The sequence below is a fragment of the Panthera pardus genome, unplaced genomic scaffold (genome assembly GCF_024362965.1).
Source record: "Panthera pardus isolate Hobbes unplaced genomic scaffold, ASM2436296v1 HiC_scaffold_11, whole genome shotgun sequence".
Taxonomy (NCBI): Eukaryota; Metazoa; Chordata; class Mammalia; order Carnivora; family Felidae; genus Panthera; species Panthera pardus.
Window position 1 is genome coordinate 99277042 of NW_026526666.1, and position 19069 is coordinate 99296110.

General features: G+C 42.4%; 2 protein-coding genes across 29 annotated transcripts in view; one reads left to right on the forward strand and one right to left on the reverse strand.

The window, feature by feature from the left end:
* The window catches only part of DFFA (DNA fragmentation factor subunit alpha), a 244621-nt gene that overhangs the window by 142396 nt on the left and 83156 nt on the right, over window positions 1–19069 (forward strand). The window lies entirely within an intron of this gene.
* The window catches only part of KIF1B (kinesin family member 1B), a 144328-nt gene that overhangs the window by 64740 nt on the left and 60519 nt on the right, over window positions 1–19069 (reverse strand). For 11 of the 28 annotated variants that reach the window (XM_053898983.1, XM_053898986.1, XM_053898985.1 and 8 more), the window contains 10 exons: window positions 16356–16567; window positions 9355–9434; window positions 7937–8012; window positions 7532–7594; window positions 6025–6087; window positions 4829–4908; window positions 4224–4330; window positions 3369–3452; window positions 2956–3136; window positions 2754–2826 (listed from right to left, as the gene is read on the reverse strand). In XM_053898983.1, the coding sequence (XP_053754958.1) occupies window positions 2754–2826; window positions 2956–3136; window positions 3369–3452; window positions 4224–4330; window positions 4829–4908; window positions 6025–6087; window positions 7532–7594; window positions 7937–8012; window positions 9355–9434; window positions 16356–16567 (1019 nt within the window). The remainder of the gene's footprint in view (window positions 1–2753; window positions 2827–2955; window positions 3137–3368; window positions 3453–4223; window positions 4331–4828; window positions 4909–6024; window positions 6088–7531; window positions 7595–7936; window positions 8013–9354; window positions 9435–16355; window positions 16568–19069) is intronic. The other 17 variants (XM_053899002.1, XM_053898994.1, XM_053899003.1 and 14 more) reach the window with 3 other exon arrangements.

The following is a 19069-nucleotide window of genomic DNA, read 5'->3' on the forward strand; positions in this document are numbered from 1 at the left end:
ATGTGCCAAGATATAAACCCTATCTCATGTCAAAAAAGATTTAAAGATATTTAGATTGACTTATTGCAGGGTTGGAAAAACTACTCGGGTCTGGCAAATTCACGTCACTAAATGCTGCTTCTGTCTTCATTAAATCCCAAATGCAAAGGCCTCCGTAAGAGACTCTGCAAGAAGCCTATGCAAATTGAAGAGAGAAGATACCTAAAGCACATGTGTAAAAAAGCACGCACAAAAAGGACCAGGTAGGTAACAGAGCACTAACTATAAGAGAATGTTCAGCAATGTGACAATGTGACGCATTTGGGGAACTATCGTAATACAATACTTATGAGCCTGAACTCCATTTTTGAAGGCTGTCATTATTCAAAATGATTACATTACAATATTAAATACAATTTTACTGCATAAGAATTCCTTTATATCCTCTCAATGTTTATTCATAGGGTGCATTCAAAATATATCTGTTTGTTGACCAATATGGGGTCATAAAAATACACTTTCCATTCAGTATTGTTACTGCTAGATATTCTTTAGGCTAAGGCATTAGAAATCAGTTCCTCTTGAGGACAAGAAACATGAGCGGAACAGACAGCTGGACTGAAGGGAGGAAAGCAGCCTCCCTGCTCCGAGTAGCTGCTCCCGAGATCCTAACCTGCTCTGCGAGCGATACACAGAACAGATGACAACCAGGACCTGACTACTTGCAGACTAAGTATGTCCCCTGGAAACGAAATAGGTCTTAGACACATTTACTTTCTCTTTACTTAATGGTCAGCGTCTTTATTTCAGAGCAAAGAAGGACTATCAGCTCTTGGTTATGGAGAACGCCAGCCATCATCATCTCTCTCACCTGCTTTTTACTCAAAGGCTGGTCTCCGGCCCAGCAGCACTGGCATCACCTGGGAGCTTGTTAGAAATGTAGAACCTCAGGCCCCACCCCAGACCTGTTGAATCAGCATCTGCATTTCAACAAGACTCCCAGCCGGGGAAGAGGCACTGCCCTTTCTAAACAGAACAGAACACGGAAGCAATTCAGAAGACCCAAGGTGAAGCGTCAGACCCGTGACTTAACAGGGGTTTAAGAATGGGCAAGACAGACTTTTTTTAGCCTTGGTTTACTCAACTATAAATGGGAAGTAATATTACTCACTTTATTTACACACACGCCTACCAGGGAGGGCTATTCCAGAAATCAAAAAAAACCAAAAACTGATGGATGTTAAAACTCTCTGTAAATTACAAAGCACTATAGAAATACAAGGCACTACTGTTAATAACACACAGCTTAATGATACCTGTCCTCATGTGATCTATAACAGACCATCAGAGGCATGTTACTAAATCATACATTATGAAGATAAAAGGCTCCTCATGTGTCACAAACCTTGCAAACCCCTAATCATACGGTAGCCAAATTCCTTCTGTTTTCATTAAAAACTAAATGTTGACTAGGCTTCGTAAAGGGACTCAAACACTGCTATTATCTTGCCCCAAACATGTGATTTGTTCCTACAATCCATTCTTTCTTGGACTTCACTAAAGTTTCCAAGATAACAAACTAACTGATTTAACCCACTGCCAGGCCTAAGGAATGAGTTGCCCTGGGAAAGGCCGCTTTAGCTCGAGCCCTTGGCTTTTCTGGCCCAGTTAGCAACAGCGACCAGCCTCTCTTCTCCAAAGCAGAGCATCACCATAAGGCTGCAGTTCACACACAGCATTTTAGATGCTGTGTTTTACGCTAAGGGAAGCAACCAGTATCTCAGCTTTCTCCCTAATCTCCCCTTCTTTTAAAAGAAGTCCATGAATCGTAAAAATTCTACACTGTATCCACTGTACCCAAAGGTTTATTATACCTTTTCCTTACATATCAAATGACCGCCAAGAAGCTTCTTATGACCAGGGCTTTGTTAACCAAAGCTGGATGACCTTAAAAACAAAAATCTAACTACTAGATCAACTTATTTATCCATGCGATTCAGTTTCTAGCAAACTTGGAGAATCAATTCACATCATAAAATGCTAAAGCCGTTATTAGCAGTATAAGCTGCAACCTTAAACCAACTTTTCGACTGCTCACCCGAACCCTTTCTCAACCTGGAGGAACCAGGCTTCCTTCTACTATCGGAGTTGGTTGTGAGCCCCTGCTTCCACTGTCATCCCACATGCCACGGAGACCCTTATTGAGAATTCAGACTCCATGCAGGGGAACAGAAAAGGATTAACACATGCAACTGTGCAGCAACACTTTTAGACACAGTTTAACTAAAAAAAGAAAAAGAAAAAAAGAAAAAAAAAAAAAAAAAGTCTGCCCAGCATAAGAACAATCCCCAAGTCAGCCCAAGAGCAGAGAATTAGTACTATCAGGTGATCAGAAACAAAACCAAGGCAAACACCCACCATATTCAATATAATTATTATTAAAAGATCCACCACTGATGCATACTCAAAAACCACTATCAGGAGGCAAAGGCTACCAGAAAAGCTCCCATAGTTCTTCAAAAAGCACTTGGTTTTGATAGAACTAACGATTTGACTTTAAGACATAAAAGGCACAACATCGTACCTTTATAGACACTTTCTCAGGCTAAGGCTACGAGGAGATGTAAGTTCATTCTCCATTAAGGAAATGAGAGAATAGCAGATGGTGTCAGTGAGAGCCGGACAAGCCATTTGGGCGAGTGCTCATCTGTGGAATGGGAGGGACCAGAGCAAGCCGCCCACTTCCTAACAGAGGATCGAGGATGGCCTCCTACCAGTCTCTGCTGCTCCAAAAGAAGATCTGCTTCTTCTTTCTCCTTTTTGTACAGGATCTCCATCTCCTGTAGCCTACAAGGAAAAGAAAAACGAGAGAGGAAAAAATAAATTGTGAAATCACCGGACTGTTTCACGCGTGCTACGTACTGTAGGTTTAAAAGAAGTGATGGTCACGTGGGCCACGTCATATTTGTGCATCACCTTTTCTCCATCTCCTGCTTCATATCAATCCCTTGTTTTTCCAGAAGTTCTCTCTGGGCAAACGTCCAGTCCACAGGCTCAGAGGGGGTCTCCGCAGAAGGAGTCTTCTCTCGCTCTGCCCGTGCTTGCTCCGGGTGGTTGAAACGAAACACATGATTTTTACCCATGATGATACGGTTTCCTAGAACAAAACAGAAACAGAGTTAAGAAGCCATTTTTTAAAAGGGTACTTACCTAGGTTAGTAACCTCACTCTCCCTCCCTTTCCCTAGTGCAAAAAGTCAGCTTTTGGAGTTTTACGAGAACAGAAATCCTAATGCTATCACTTCTTCAAACAAAGAGTCACACGTTAAAGAGTTGCTCACACAAGCCACATGTTGTTTGCTGAAGACTTCAAACCTTTCCTGGTCTCACCTGAGCGCAGCTGAACGGGCTGGGCCACCCTCTTGCCATTTACATAGGTCTCTGAGCGTTCACAGGGCTCTAGGGTCACGATAACTAAGAAGAACACAAACTAGTATTAGCATCACAAACCACCGGAGTAAGACAATGGAAAGCAGACGACTTCCAGGGTAACCAGAATCGATTCCTGCAGCCAACCAAGTGGCTGAGAATCTACACAGGAGCTCTCGCTGGGGGACCCAAACCAGGGATATGGCTAAGAGAAACATTTAAATGAATTTGACAAGCCTCAGAAGAAGACAGGAAATGTTCGTTTTGGTCATACCTGAGAGTTCAGTCCATAAAACTGAAAACTATCAGAAATCTTAAGATACAGGTACTATCCAGAAACTTAAGATCAAAAGCTAATATTCTGATTAAAGGAATGAATCACATAGCACAAAAATACCATTAGAGTATTGTTTTGTTAATAACCTGGGCAAAAATCAAGACTGACTTTTTCTTCCCTTTTAGATAAAGTAAGTTCCACTGGGTTAAAATCAGAGGTCCTTCAAATCTCCCACTACCCAGGATATTTGTTCCTTTCTTACTTGTCTATTAACTAATTAACATTCAAGACCAAGCCTAATTGCCTCTGTCCTGCTCGGTTCTTGGCAGTCCCAAAAGGGCTCCTTTTGTCCAGCCTATTTTCATGTAAAACAGCTATGTCCGTCCCAGCATTTGTAAGCAGCACAGGTTTCTCCATTTTCCAAATATTAGATCGTACGAGAAAATATCACTGAAAGAGACAGGGAATGCCAAGCCTTGGGGATTTCTAATAACCCAGAATGAAAAGACTGCTGGAAAAGCTAAGCCAGGAACTCTCACCGTCCCCACTGTTGTTTCTCTCGCTCCGGAAGATACAATGTTCTTCTTTAATGTGAGCCCCACTCAGCACGATGTCCTGGCGCCGCTCAGCATCTGCTTGGCCAACCCTGAACACAAGGGAAAGTGTTTCCCAGGGAAATTCAGACACAAAAAGCACTGGAAACAATGAACCTCTTTCTCCCAGAGAATAGTCTTTGGTATGTACAAAAAAGGTATCGCTTCTTTTTATCGGAGTCTTTCAACTGCAAATTTTATTTTCACATATGATCAAGCTCCCTACGTGAGAATAAGAAACCAAGGAGCAAGGATACATCAACGTAACTCACTCAGCTTTATAAAAAGACACGAGTGAACTAACCTCCCTAATGAATTCATACAAGAAGTTAGAAGAAAATTTTACTTAGGGTGTTTAGGGAAAACTACATGTTAACTGGTTCAGATGACTAAAGCACGCATATAATTTGGGAAGACAAGATAGTTTGTAACTATTTCAGACAGGAAAAAGCAAATCATTACAACAAATTTTTCAAAAAACAACTTCCTTTTAGTTATGCAATCATTGAAAAGAACAGAAAACATTAAGTAACTGTAAGAAACAAATATACCTGGTAATTCCATCTTTGATGTAATAAAGCAGGCACTCGGACATGAGTGGGTCTTCATTGAGGTTAACAAGATGTGGGGTCTGAAAGAGGGTACAGATGATCAATCTGGAGCGAGTACCACCATGGGCTGTGACAAGAACAATGAGCCACAGGAAGCTGATGGCTTCCTGGCTTATCTACAGTCCCTAGGTGAGGGACACCTTTTATTCCTAGTTGCGATTCCATTATAAACACAAAACATTCTCTTTAAGCCTTCTCAAATTACACCAATACACTCTCTTCAAAAATCATGAGTTCTGGGATAAAGAACAAGATCCAATTCTTGAGAAGGCCAAAGCATAAAGAATACAAAAGAAAAAGAAAGACAGGTTGATTCTCTGGATGGGCTAACCACAACTTTTGTAACTATCTGGATGAAATTCTTGAAGGGGACAAAACAGGCCACTTTGACATATTGATTATTTTGAGCTGAAGGCACTTCAAAAACAGCAACCGCAGGGAGAGGCTTCCTTTGAACGAACCCCATCCCCCCCGGCCTCCACCCCAAGACAGGTCCTCCTAAAGGACCTCAGCTGTTGTGTCCCCTCCGGGAGTCCATCAACCAGGGAGGATAGACTCTTGTCCCAAGAGAGGAGACCAGAAATCGACACCAGACAGACTTTGTCACAAACGATCACACTTCCCATCTATTCTCCCAAGGGCCCCTTCATCTTTCCTGAAAAATCATTCATTCCCTCTTGAGAGGCCTATGTCCCTGCTCCCCTTTCCCTACTAACATGGCATTTAAGTCTGAACTCTAAGCCCTCTTGGGGAGTCACTCACTTTCCCCCTGGGCAGCTCCCACACACATATGAAGCAGACATGTTAATAAACTTATTTTTGTTTTTTTCTTATTAATCTCTTATTACAGGGCTCTCAGCTAAGAATTCAGAAGGGTGGAGGGAAAACAATTTTCCCTTTCAACAATCTCAAGAAATACTTAATTTTTTCATTTACTTTATAAACATGTCCCCACACCCCCTGTCACGTCCCTCTATAATTTTTATCACTTCTTCCATGGTCCCCATTACTCTGTTTAGTTCATTAGTCTCTACTTTAAAGAAAAAATTAAAATTGTCAGCATTCAACAATATACACATCTTGTAAAAGTCCTCTTCATCTAACTCTAATATTTCTAAAATCTTTGAAAAACCAACCTTCTTTGGTGAAAATACCCCACTGGAATCCAAAAATAAGTCACATGGTCTTGGGGTCAAAATCTACTCAAGACAGTGCCAGCAAACGTGGAAAAATGAAAGAAGAGTCAGATGAGTGAGTTAAGAACAGGAAATGAGAAAGATGATTAAAAAGAAATTAGGAAAAGCTCTACATTAGCATCTGCCTCCGGAGTTAAGAGCTCTGCTGGTTTGAGAAAGTCAAAGTCCTCTGTGGGTACTGTTCTTTAACATCTATCGTGACACTGGCCTCAGAAAAAGGGCATCCTAGAAATAGGCTTCATTTTCCCTTGCCTTAAAAGTATTCTCCCACCCCATCCCCCGTTTGACTGAGGACTGACTGACAAAATCGTATATGTTTAGGTCGGACAACGTGTTTTTTTAAAGGTGTCCAACGTGTCAATTTAATACACATACACATTGTGCAATGATTACCACAATCAAGTTAACATATCAGAAACCGGTTCTAAAACCGAATCTGGATGTGGCCAGTGGTGTATCCCTTCCTTTCCTGAGGAAGTCTAGAAAGTTAAAACAAGATGCATAAAATTAAAGCAAGAAAAACCTTTGGAAACAGAGATCTCAGTTGGAATTCTGGGCTGTTTATATCACAACACTAATTCAAGTTATTTATAACTTGTGTTAAACGCCATATTTTTACAAGTTGTTACCAAATTTTTCCATATAGCTCTTTACACTGAAAGATGTTGTAACATCTTTCAAGATACACAAAGGCACAAATTCTATCAAACGTAGAACTGATAACACCTCTACAGTCATAAGTCATATCTTGATAAACAATGTCTTACCGAAGCAAACACTACTAAACTGTGAAAACCAGGGATCTCTGGCAATACAGACAGACAAAATACTGTTATTATTGTTCCAGTTCTAAAAAATTATGTGACCTTGACAGAAAAACCAAACCAAAAGAATCCCAGCAAAAACAAGGAATATTTCATATCAAATTAAAAACAAAAATGGAAAAGTCCCCACTCACTCTAATGCCAACCTAAAGAGATCACCATCGGAGCCTTGCAGAACATGTTTGAATCTCTCATAGCCAATTTGGGGTTATTTGAAATGAAGGCCCACTTATTACTGGCATGAATATATTTACTTTATAAATCAATTTATGTTTAATTACTACAGTCAAATGAGAAGCACGCAAAAATAATCATTTGATAACAGTTTCCCAGGACCTAACGATAACTAGGAAGCAACTCAGTAAAAGAACAAAACAACAACAAAACCCAAAACAAAACCTACCTCACGCTATTCTAATTAGCTACAAGGTATCTACTACCTAACAACTATGATAACATACGTAGGATGATAACTACTGGAGTTTTATTTACTTATTTTTTTTAACTAAGAAAGAAGCAGAGGAGGCTACAGGGGTGAGGACAGGAATTGCTTTACTCGGTACAATGACCGTCTGTAACACAAACTAAAGAAGCAAACTTGAGTGGTATTTTTCTAAACAAACCTGAATGGCTGAAATTGCTTCCATAGAGTTATAAATCAGGGCTGCGGGCATCTGTGGGAAAATCTACATAGAAAGAGTAGCCAAACTGAAGCAAGGTATGCTAGATGAGAGGCTGGGAATTGAAAAGAAAGCAACAACGCACATGAGTAAACGTATGGAATCGTGACCGAAAGTTAGATTTACGGCCTTGCGTTTTGTTTTTTAAACAGCAAACATGACAGGCATTTTAGAAACAGGCTGCCTTTGTACTGTAAGATGAAATTAGAAATTCTGAAATTAAGCCGAATCCCAAGCCGAAACGAAGGGAGGAGGGGCCGGCCCTAAAAGGCCGGAAGTGCCTCAGTGACCCAGACAAACAGGAAGTTTGTCTTTTGTTGGGTGGAGTTTCACAACACTGTGTCCTACCTTCTTCGGTGAGAAAACTCCCAGGGTTCCTCCGTCTTCTCGAATGGCAACTCCCATCTCGGCCAACAAGGCCTCTCTAGAAGAACAACAAGCACACCAGAATACCAACACCAAACGTCAATTAAATCAGTCTCAAATGAACTAGAAAATGAGGCATGCAAAGCAAAAACTACTGTCCGTGTTAGTAACACAAATGTGAAAAACCTGTCTATCCTGTCATTAATGAGAAATTATTTTTAAGAAAAACAGCACATTCAAAATAAATTCTGTTCCCATGTTAGGTAAAGTTATATTCACCCAAGTAAGGACTTTGTCTCATCTGACTTTAGAGGCAGACAGTAATTCATAAATAATATGTCTACTAATATTTAAAAAAGGAAGAAAGGGATAGTCCTTAAGGCCAGACATCTAACTCAAAGAACCGTTTCTTCAAAATCTAAGAAAGCGAGACACCTGGGTGGCTCAGTCGGTTAAGCATCCGACTTCGGCTGACCTCGTAGTTCGTGGGTTCGAGCCCCGCGTCTGGCTCTGTGCTGCCAGCTCGGAGCCTGGAGCCTGCTTCAGATTCTGGGCATCCCTCTCTCTTTGCTCCTCCCCCACTCTCTCCCTCTCAAAAATTAATAAGAAACATTAAAAAAAAAAAAACAAAAAACCCTGACAGAGCCCTTTTAACAAAAAATCTAAGAAAGCGATCAGAAAGGAACTTTGATATGTTAAGATTGTCTATAAGTGTGATTTTCTCAAATGTTATGCTCCTATGCCCACCACCATATGGACTCAACAATTCTAGCTTAGAATCCTTGTAAGAAGAAACTTCTAAGTGTTTGATACACCCACTGCATCCATACAACAGCACTCACTTCTTCCTCATCTTCCGTGGAGGAGGAAGACAGGTGTGAACTTTTTTAAATGTATATTCATCCCAAAAGGAAAAGTATTATTTCAGGTTACATTCACCTTCAGGGTAGAGAACTGATAGGTTAAGGTAGAAAAGGGATTTTAAAAGTCTGCAAATCAAACTACTTCACCGCTTAACCTAAGAGGTTCTAGAAAACATAACTCAAAGACAATCATCCGAAGGGCTTTATTATTTGGGCCTTTATCCAAGGCAGTTGTTTTGCAAAGTAAAAACTCTATCCCTCAATATCTTCCATTTTATATGGGCCCTGAGCACCACTCGGTCCGGTAAGGAACACAGGACTCCCGCAGAGAACGGGGGACTATGTAAGCCTCACTGGCGGAAGGCCCAGAGCAGGCTGGGCTCTGTTCTGTTCTGTGGTCGGTGAAGTGGACGCCGGGGGCGGGGGGGAGGGGTGGGGGCTTCGCTTTTACTTCCAGCTCATCTTCTCCTTCTATAAAAGGAATCCCAGCTCCCCTGAGAATGTGCAGACACTCCCCGAGCTTAATAATATCCTGACCTCTCCATTCTGATGGCCTCTGTTTTACGCAGCTTCTCTTCCCAGGTTTCATTCAGCTCAGCAATGATCTTCTCCGATTCCTAAGGGAGGAAGTCCACAGTTCAAGTGAAGACACTTATGATGTGACAGGCTAGGTCTGGGAAGGACAGCAAGATGCCCTTTGTGGGTATGAGGCAGAATCTAATACAGTGAGATTTTTTTCCTTTCTTAATATTACATACAATAAAAATCATGAAGACTAGATCTGGCATTAAATCAGCCCTAGGTATATAATCCTCCTAAGTCCTAATAAAAATGCCCTAATAGTGAGCGTGTATGTGTGTGTTTACAGAAGGAAGAGTAACATGAACATCCAAAAATGCAAGACATTATTCCCAACAGCCACTTCTACAAAAGAATAAAGCCACCAAAGGTATTCATTGCTTTTGTTCCATACTGTAATTTCACCATAACACTGATGGGGCTCAGAACACATTTGCCCACAATATGGCATCTTGGCATATTGACTATTTTCAGCTGAAGCAATCGGAGAAATGGTATCTGCAGGAAGGACTCTGATCTCCTCAAGCAAGCTTTAAGATCCCCACCCCCAACTGGAGAAAAGGCACATCCTCACCCCCAAAGATGGAGGAACACCAGGAGGAATCTGAACAAACAGGCCTTAATAGGTACCCACCCCTCCCCCAACCCCATCCTATCACAATTTCCCATGACTCTTCCCTCGTCATCAAACCTAGCACAAAAATGCTCGGGTTTAACACCTCTTTGGGTCTTTTATTTTCTTATGAAGGCTCCCATGTCACATAAAACTTACATGAAATCAATTTGTGTGCTTTTCTCTTGTTAATCTTTTGTTGTAGAAGCCCCAGCCAAGAACCCGAAGGGTAAATGAATGATATTTTAACTCCCCTGTAACACAGTACCCTCCCGAACACAACCCAATACCTGCCATACAAAGGTTTAGTATTCATCTCATCTGAAGGTATGTAGCCACTGAAGTGACAGTTTCCTCGTCTCCCACTCAGTGTTTATCAATGCCAGAAATATAAGATTTCTTGATCTCAAGGAATTTACCATATACTAGGGAGAGAGAAATAACCGGTGATTCGTTCACTCAGTAATTCTACATCACCTCCTTACATGCCAAGCCCTGTTTCAGGCAACCAGAGATGTGGCAAGGAACAAAATCTCTGTCTTCGTAAGACTTCCATTCTGGTAAAGAGCCTGAAGTAATCGATTTTAATCAATAATTCAAATATACGGTATGTCAGAGAGCAGTAAGTACCTTGGAAAAAAAGCAAGAAAGGGAAAGGGGTAAGTGCGGGAGCAGTTTGGGGTGGGGCTGTCAGGACAGGGCTCACTGCCGAGGTTCTGCGTGAGCAGAGACAAGGAGCAGGGGCCACCACACAAACACGTGAGGGAAGAGGGAAGAAACGGCTGGCATTTTCCAGGAACAACAGTGTGGCCAGGGCAGCGTGCTTGCGGACTGTGCGCGGGTAGGGCAGGAGAAGACCACAGAGCGGCTGGCCAAGTGCTAGAAGCGAAGCATTCATAGGTGGCGGGAGAATGGGTGAGCACGAGAAGGATGCTCACACTGATGAATGAAGGACAAGTGGGAACCGACTCGGTGGAAAATGGAGGGAGGAGGAGGAAAACCTGAAAGGGAGACGAGCACGTGCAGAAAGCAGGAGAAATCTAGTCACGGAGACGAAATCCGCAAGTCAAAGGGTGAGGACGAGGAGACTAGCGATGATGGGATGACAGCTCTGGGGACAGCAGTGGTTACGACTAGGGCCGAAAACCCTGCACAGTTTGCAAAATATTTCACTGTCTGATTCACTTAACAGGCTATTGTAAGAAGCCGCTGGGATCTGAAAACATAATTCTCTACACAGAAAGAAACAGTGAACATGTAATACGATCAACCCTAAGACACCTGCGATTTCGTTTTCCGGAATGACACACGAGAGCACGAAAAAAAAGCCACGAGTGAAAACTCCAGGCGGTGGGGGGGGGGGGGGGGGGGGGCGGGCAAAAGCAGAGGAGTACAAGCGTCAGGAGAAACAAACGGGACAGCATGACAACGATGATGACGGTGAAGGACGGCAACAGCTAGTGAAGAGGGACAAAGAGCAAAACCGGTAACCGAGTTAGAAAAGTCAGAAACCACATGGGCACCAGTACGGTCCACACAAAGGGGGCCACTGAAAAGGTACTGGTTTGGGAAGGGTCACTCACAACCTGGGGGATGTGAGAGCAAGTCTGCAGCGGGAGCGGGGAGGGTGGAGCCAAAGAGACAACACCACTCAAGGTGGCCACATTAGCCCTGTGAACAGACCCCACGGCTACCTGAACGGCATCGCTGCACACGCCTCCCAGGACTGACTTCGCCTGCAGTGCACCTGCCACTCCCAAGTTCAGGGAGGAGCCCATATGCCGTGCCAGAGGGCCAGCAACCAAAACACCCTTACAATTTTGGCAAGGAGTGAGATGGCCAGGACAGGAAGCGCACCAGGAACCAAGTGGACGGCAAGCACCACAGAAGTTCTTCAAACAACAGTTCTAGCAGAGTAGCATTAAGTGCTTTTGCATATACTGTGAAAGGGCAAATACAAGACAAGCGGGCACCATATCCTCTGTGACAGTAAGGCTGATTAAAGACGGCTGGGGAGAAACCTTGACAGTCTCGAAATGGTAACTCTGAAAACAAAGGATAAGCACAAGAGGTTGCCCAAACCGGAGCATCTAGACTGGTGCTCATTATGCAGAGTGTGGCCCACAAGCCACTGATGTTGGATACGGAATACAAACTGACCCAGGAGCTACTTAAATTTTTTTTTTTCCCGGGTTGGTTATTTTCAGGAGCAGACTGTGTCTGATAAGAGGTTTATCTGGCTATATGAAAGCTATTCCATTTGGGGGCAACTGTAGACTCAGCCCATCTAGCAAAATCGCTGTGGAGGGACCCTCTTGTCTTTTGCTGCCAATTCTAATACGAACTCTCTAATTCTACTTTCCACCTGGAGGGTAAATCGGGACACAATCTCTTTATAAAGAGAAGATTTAATGAGTTAGCTGAGGACGATGCTAATTTTATTTTTCATTACAGCTTCAAGTTGCAATTTTTATGTTGTCTCAGAAGCTATTTGTTAAAAATCTGAAGAAAGCTCAGAGAAAATGATATTGAGCAAAACTTCAGTGCTACAAAAAGCCATTTATTCCAGAACCATTCTAGAAAGAAAGAGACTGGGGGCCAGAGAACCTACGGACTAACCTGAGGCCACACTACTTCCTGAGCCACTAAACCCTAGGGCTGAGTTTCCTGACTCTTGACATTCTTCCTTCAATTAAGGCAGAATCAATGGGATTTCAAGAAAATATTCGACAAAACAGCCCGCCATCAATTAAGAAAGAGTGAAGGACATTCTCTCTTGAAGCCTGAATAGCAAACTGAGCATAAATAAAACTGAGCTGACAACAGGAGACAACTGCGGTCTCTGAGTTGTCAACCTGCTCTGCAGGCAGGACTGGCACACCGGTGCCCACTGCTGCCCATAACCCTAGGAGCCCAACTCCAGATTACGCTGAAACTGGGATTCATGCTTCAGAAATAAGGAGTCGAGACAATCTTTAAGGGTCCTTCCTTCGTGCACGTAGTACCCAAACACAAAAAATTCCAAAGAGCGATGACATCAGCAACCTTTTTTTTTTAAGCTCCAAGGAACATTGGGCTCAGGCGCCATTCAACTTTGGCCTCACATTCTGTAGGTCTAACTATCTGTATAACGCTGGTTAGTAATTGTGTTCACACAGCTAAACACGATTTAATTTCTTTGTCATGATTCGGTAAAAGTGGCAGAAAAATCCACAGAACAAGTCAGAAATATTTCCATGAAAAAAAAAACGACAGTTAAATTGTGATATTTAAAAGGTTAAATGCTTACTACATGGAACATTCCTTGAAGCCATCGGATAGCCAAGGTTTTACTGTACTGAACACAGCATATGCTCCATAAAGTAAGTTCCAAGTGTGGGGCCCTCGGGCCGCCTACCCCAGCATCTGCCCTTGCATGCTTCTGTAATGGATATTTGTGGATATTTATAATCCAAGCCTCTGCAATGGCACTCCTAGTACTGACTTTGACGCCAGACTAATAAACACCAGAGCCACCACATGGTAGCTATGGTTACATATTTAAAACCTTACTGAATAAGAATCCAAATCAGGGGTATGTTCATTCCAACTCAGTTTGAGTTGTGATTAAAAACTGAGAGCAATTACATTTCACTCTCTTTTGCCAGAGACGTTTATGGAGGGATCAAGATCTTTATTGATGGGGTTAACACGGGTCTCTTCCATACGGAAAGAAGCTATTCAAAAAAAAGAAACAGTAGCAACACATTGTGCACATGTCTTCTACCAACTGATCACATTTTTCAAGTCAAAAATACAGAGAAGCAAAGGAAAAGAAAGTGTCAGGAAAATGAATCAACCCCCTCTCCTTTATTACTGTTTTCCATTACAGTATTTTTGTTCTGCAGTATCATGTCTAAGGAACACAGTTCCTAAACATTCAATAACGAAATGGTCCCAAAATGAGAACTTCTCAAGCATCTCTATTGTATAACCACTGCTTTGCACTGTGCACGCAAGATGTTCTCCGCCTGAGTCATTAAAATGCAGGTCTGCTGGGACGGAATTCTCACCATTCACAAAACAGGAGCAGAGCTAAGGCGCTGAGGCCCCAATAGACTGCAGGGCTGCATTAAACACTCAAGATCCAACACAAAACCATTAAGAAGCAATTTTCTAAAGCTAGGGAAAATGGAAGATCACACCTATTTTGGCTTAAAGGAAAATTAAAACGGAAAAATTTCTTTTCTGATGAAAGTAATAACAGTTTTGCTTTGGTTTTGGTGGGAAGTAGAAAGATTGGGGGGAGGGTTCCCTGAATAATGGCAGTGTTATTCCCAAGAAACTATTTGGAAGACATGGAGTGACCTAATTCCTAAAGAGTCTGGTTAATGCCTTGACTCCTAACATCCAATGATATTTTTCAGTTGGTCCCACCTGGCAGTTAGGACAATTTTTTTCTTTTACGCCAAGATGCAAGTTAACAGAAAGTATAATCTCATTTGTACACCAAGGCTTTAACAGGCATACAGTGAGATTCAAAATCCCCAAAGACAAAGAACATTTCATATTAAATAGTAAGTGGGAGATCTCACCTCCCTCCCATGGAACCCCTGCACCACCCCCCCCCCCCCCCCACTGGCCTGAATAGAAAGAACCCTGCACAGCAACTCTGTCACTGATGTCTATTCATGAAAAAAACACACACAGGAAGCGTTCTTGCACAGACTCCGCTGATGTCTCTATTAAAATTTCAAAGGCAATTTTAAAATAGCAGAAATTACCCCTCAAGTTACAGCAATTGATGAAAAGATTTCTCACCCTTTTCCCTTTGCTAGGTATTTCAGGATTTCATCCACTTTCTGCTAACATGCTCTGAAGAAAGAGACAAGATCAACACTCTGGTTTCCGAAGCACCTAAGCTTGGAAGTGAGTAAAACGCCGAGGGAAAAGGCAGACTAAGAAACAGTAGCCTATTCTTCATATAAAATCTTTTTCTGGGGGCGCCTGGGTGGCTCAGTCAATTAAGCATCTGACTCTTGATTTTGGCTCAAGTCATGATTTCCTCGTTTGTGAGATCAAGCCCTATGTTGGGCTCTGCGCTGAGGGCATGAAGCCTACTTGGGATTCTCTCTTTCCCCGCTCTCTCTCTCTCTCTCTCTCTCAATAAACAAATAAACATTAAAAAAAATAATAAGATATTTTTCGGCCTCACCTGAAAAGGAAAATGAAAACATCTGCCATCTTCAACTTATCAAGCTTCCTCCCCTTTTAGTGGTGAAAAGGCTCAGCAAACCTTTCCCATCATTAATTTATCAAAGTGTGTCACTGTCCCCAACAGTCCTTGAACAAGCAGCAGTTGTGGAGAATACCGAGTGCAAAGAGCCTGTTGGCTGCAAACATAACTGCAACTTCCCAGCTCCCTGAAAAACTTTCTCTGCCCTCCTTGTTCCTCCCCCGACACCTCCATCCCCGCCCCCCCCCCCATACTTGGGAATACAAAGTCCCAAAGGCGTGGTGGATCAAACGATCACCCTGGAGGTAATGGGCAGGGAAAGAAAAAGCATTTGTGATGCTGTCACAGTGACCTGATAGATGGCACGGTCTGTTCTCACTGCAGTCACTGAGGGGCAGGAAGGACCCGGGAGCCAGGAGTCAGCAGGCACCACTACTGCTCACTTTTACACTCATGGAGAAAGACAAGAAAGTACCCAACAGAGCCAACCACAGCCTGGGGAAGCAAAGCTGGGCGCCACTGCAGGTGGACCTGTGAGCACACAATGCAGGTGCACAGCAGGGCGCTGAGGCCCATGACCCCACGAGCACCGGCCCAGGAGGCGGGCAGCCCTTCCACAGCCGTGTGAATAGGGCCCAAGACTTCCTATGAACTTCCAGAAGTTATCATTTCACATGTTCTGAATAAACCTGGTACAGCTACTCACGTGTCCAAACTTTTGACTGCGTACTTTACTAACATACACACGGCTCTATACAGAATTCAATCTTCAAATGAAACCAAGTGCTTCTGACAAATTAGTTTCCCACTAAATTTCTAACTAAACAATTTCCCTATGGCTTATAAACTACCTCAGAATTAAAGGACATATCTACTTATCAGTGACTTGCATGGCCAACCTCTGATCTCCCCATGCATCTCTCTAATCTCTGTCTGGCCATGTCAGACTCAAGCATTCTGGTGAAAAGCAACTGATGATATCATGAAGCAGCAAATTCCATTTTCAGGACACCTCTAGGGGTTAGAAAGTTCTTCCATATCCTCAACAAAAATCTCAGTGGTTTTTAAGTCCTAACTCTGCCTTATGGAACTATGCAGAACACCTTTCATTCAGTCTGAGGTATTACTTACCTTTAGGCGTTCAATGGCTTCCTCTCCTCCAGGTGTAGACATGATCCTCTCCTGAATACTGGTCACAGATGTTAAGCCCACCTGACTACTGAGTGAGCAGGAAGATGGAGATGAAGTAAGAGACCCCATGGACGCTGTGGAAAAATTGCCAGGGCGTTGATTCTCAGAGGCTAGCAAGTACCTATGCTTATTGTTCTGAAAATCTTTCAGATCTGGGAGACAGAAAGAAGGGAAGGCAGAAAAAGTGGAGAGGGGGGGAAAGGAGCAGAGGGAGAAAAAAGACAGGAAGGAACACCAGCGTAAGAAAGGAGAGCATTAAAGCGCCACGACAGACACGTTATGATACAAAGACAAGTTATAATTGTTCTAGATGGCAGTTCTAAAACATGTCTGTCTTTAATACTGGTATCTTAGAGGTGAAGAACCACTTCTGAATTTAGAAACTAAGAAACTCCAGGGTGGGTTAACATTGTATTTGGTAGAGGGTAACCAGAGCCTCAAAGGATAATGCTCAGGCACCCTCTGTAAATAAAACATGCTACGTTCCTTCTATTCTTTCTACGGCTCCGAATCTACAATGTTTTAAATTTACACTACTCTTAAATCTCAGTAATTTATCATGGTAAAGGAAAAAAAAGATGATCACATATTTATCAATAATATTAACCTGGCCCAGTATTTTATGGCATTCAGCAAAAATTCCCAAGAAGATGCTACAGTTAAAACAAAAATCTGAGCACTCAGTAGCATCCTTCGTATAGCAGCATTTCAACATGCTAAAAAGGACCTTTAAAACATGCTTTTAAAAAGGAGAGGTAACTGCAGAAATCACAAGAATTTTGTGTAAGTTCTGATTAAGAACTCAGGGCCAATTGCCTCAACAGGGAAGAACAATCAGCAAATTGATGAAGTTGGTATGCTTTTCATTCATCTATTAGATCAAGCAAATCAAGGCTGATTATTTGCTAACTATTGCAAAGTACAGCTCTTACTTTGCCTAACAGGACTGCCAGGAGTCACTGGTAGGCCGAGTTGCCAGTATGAAATGCAAGTTTCAGGGACACACTTTCACTTACTAAAAAGTCTTTAACAGAACTCTAAGTTCTGTGTTTAAATTTAGTTTTGATAAAAAGAGCCACAAACAACAAAATTAATTTGCTCTATGTACTTTCATTCATTTGTCATCCTTGTCACAGACACCAGAGAAAACCCATGGGTACTGATGGATTTCTATTTTAAAATTAGCTCATATTTAAATTTGAGGAAGTCGGCATTACTTAAAACTTGTATCAAAACTAAGTTAAGTTTTCCTTAAATGATATGAGCCAAAGAGTCAGAAAGCAGTATTATTGCTCTCTCTGGGTCTACTCATCTCTATTTAATCAAAGCCAGTTCTTGCAACCCCTTAAAACCAGTGGTTGCTTCAAGACAGTTTGAAAACCACCATCTGCAAATAGAGAACATAGGAAAACAAGCAAGTTTTAAAAGGGGGATGGGAACCGGAGCAAAAAATCAGCCATCAGGTGACGGCGGCAAGGTCGGAAAGAATAGGATGGATGGAGTTCAGAAGGTCCAATGGACACATGCAAGCCCTAAAAGACATTAAGAGTAGTAGACCGAAATGGAAATTCGTAAGTAGCCAGGGCTGCTTTCCTGCAGGGATACAAAATTAAAACTTAGTCATGCAGAGCTTTTTGGGAGATGCCACACTGCTCAGAAAAGAGTGACGCGACAAGCTGATAGCAGCACCACCTGGGGCACAAAAGCAGGAGCGAGATGGCGTCTTTCTCACATCAGTATCGGTCAGCTTCGGAAATCTCAGACAGAGCTGTTCTGGTCCAAGAGCCACTGGGTATTGGAGTCTTACTGTGTCCGCAAGGCCTAGCCTCATCACAGCAGCCAGGGCTGCGTTTGCTTTCTCCTGTGTGTTTCCTCCTAGTCAAGCCCTATTACATGCCTCATTAAATGAACAAGCAAATCAATTAAAATCTAAACTTAACCAAGAAGTCAAGATTCTTCATTTCTTCTAAGATAAAGATCCCCTCATGAAAACGGTAAGAAACCACGTCCTCACCAACTTAATGATAGACATGGAGAGGACAACGAGGTGTCTAGATATTTATGATCCTTCATAAAATATCCTCATTTCAAGCACACATTTTAAATTTAATTTGTAATTCCAGAAAAGGAAAACAAAAAAGTTTTCCTAATCACCATGTAAGCTGAGGCCCAAGATATGGAGGAAACTAACTTAGCAGAAGCACAGGTGAGTGCTAACCCAACATTCACAGAGCTACTCAGTCATGGATCGTTTGGCCAACGGCAAGCGGTTGTTTTTAGTTATACGTACACTACGTCTCAGAGTTATATAGCTAATTTAAAAGGATCTTTCTATTAATCAGACCCTGAAGGAGCTCAAGAGGCCAAAAAGGCGTAGTAATGATTAAAAGCTGGAGCTGAGTTACACTATCCAATCCAACCACACAGAAACCATGAGATCTCAGTAGCAAATTAACCACCCCAGGTAAGTGGTGTCCTCATGGGTAAAAGTGGGCATAACGGAACTTTTTCCAGAATCAGTGACAGGATTAAATGAGATAATACATTCAAGGTCCCTAGAATGGGGCCCAGCACTTTATAAACACTCAGGATATGTAAGTTGCTGTTGTCACCACCATCATCCGCTATGACTTTGGATTCAGTTTAATCACAGA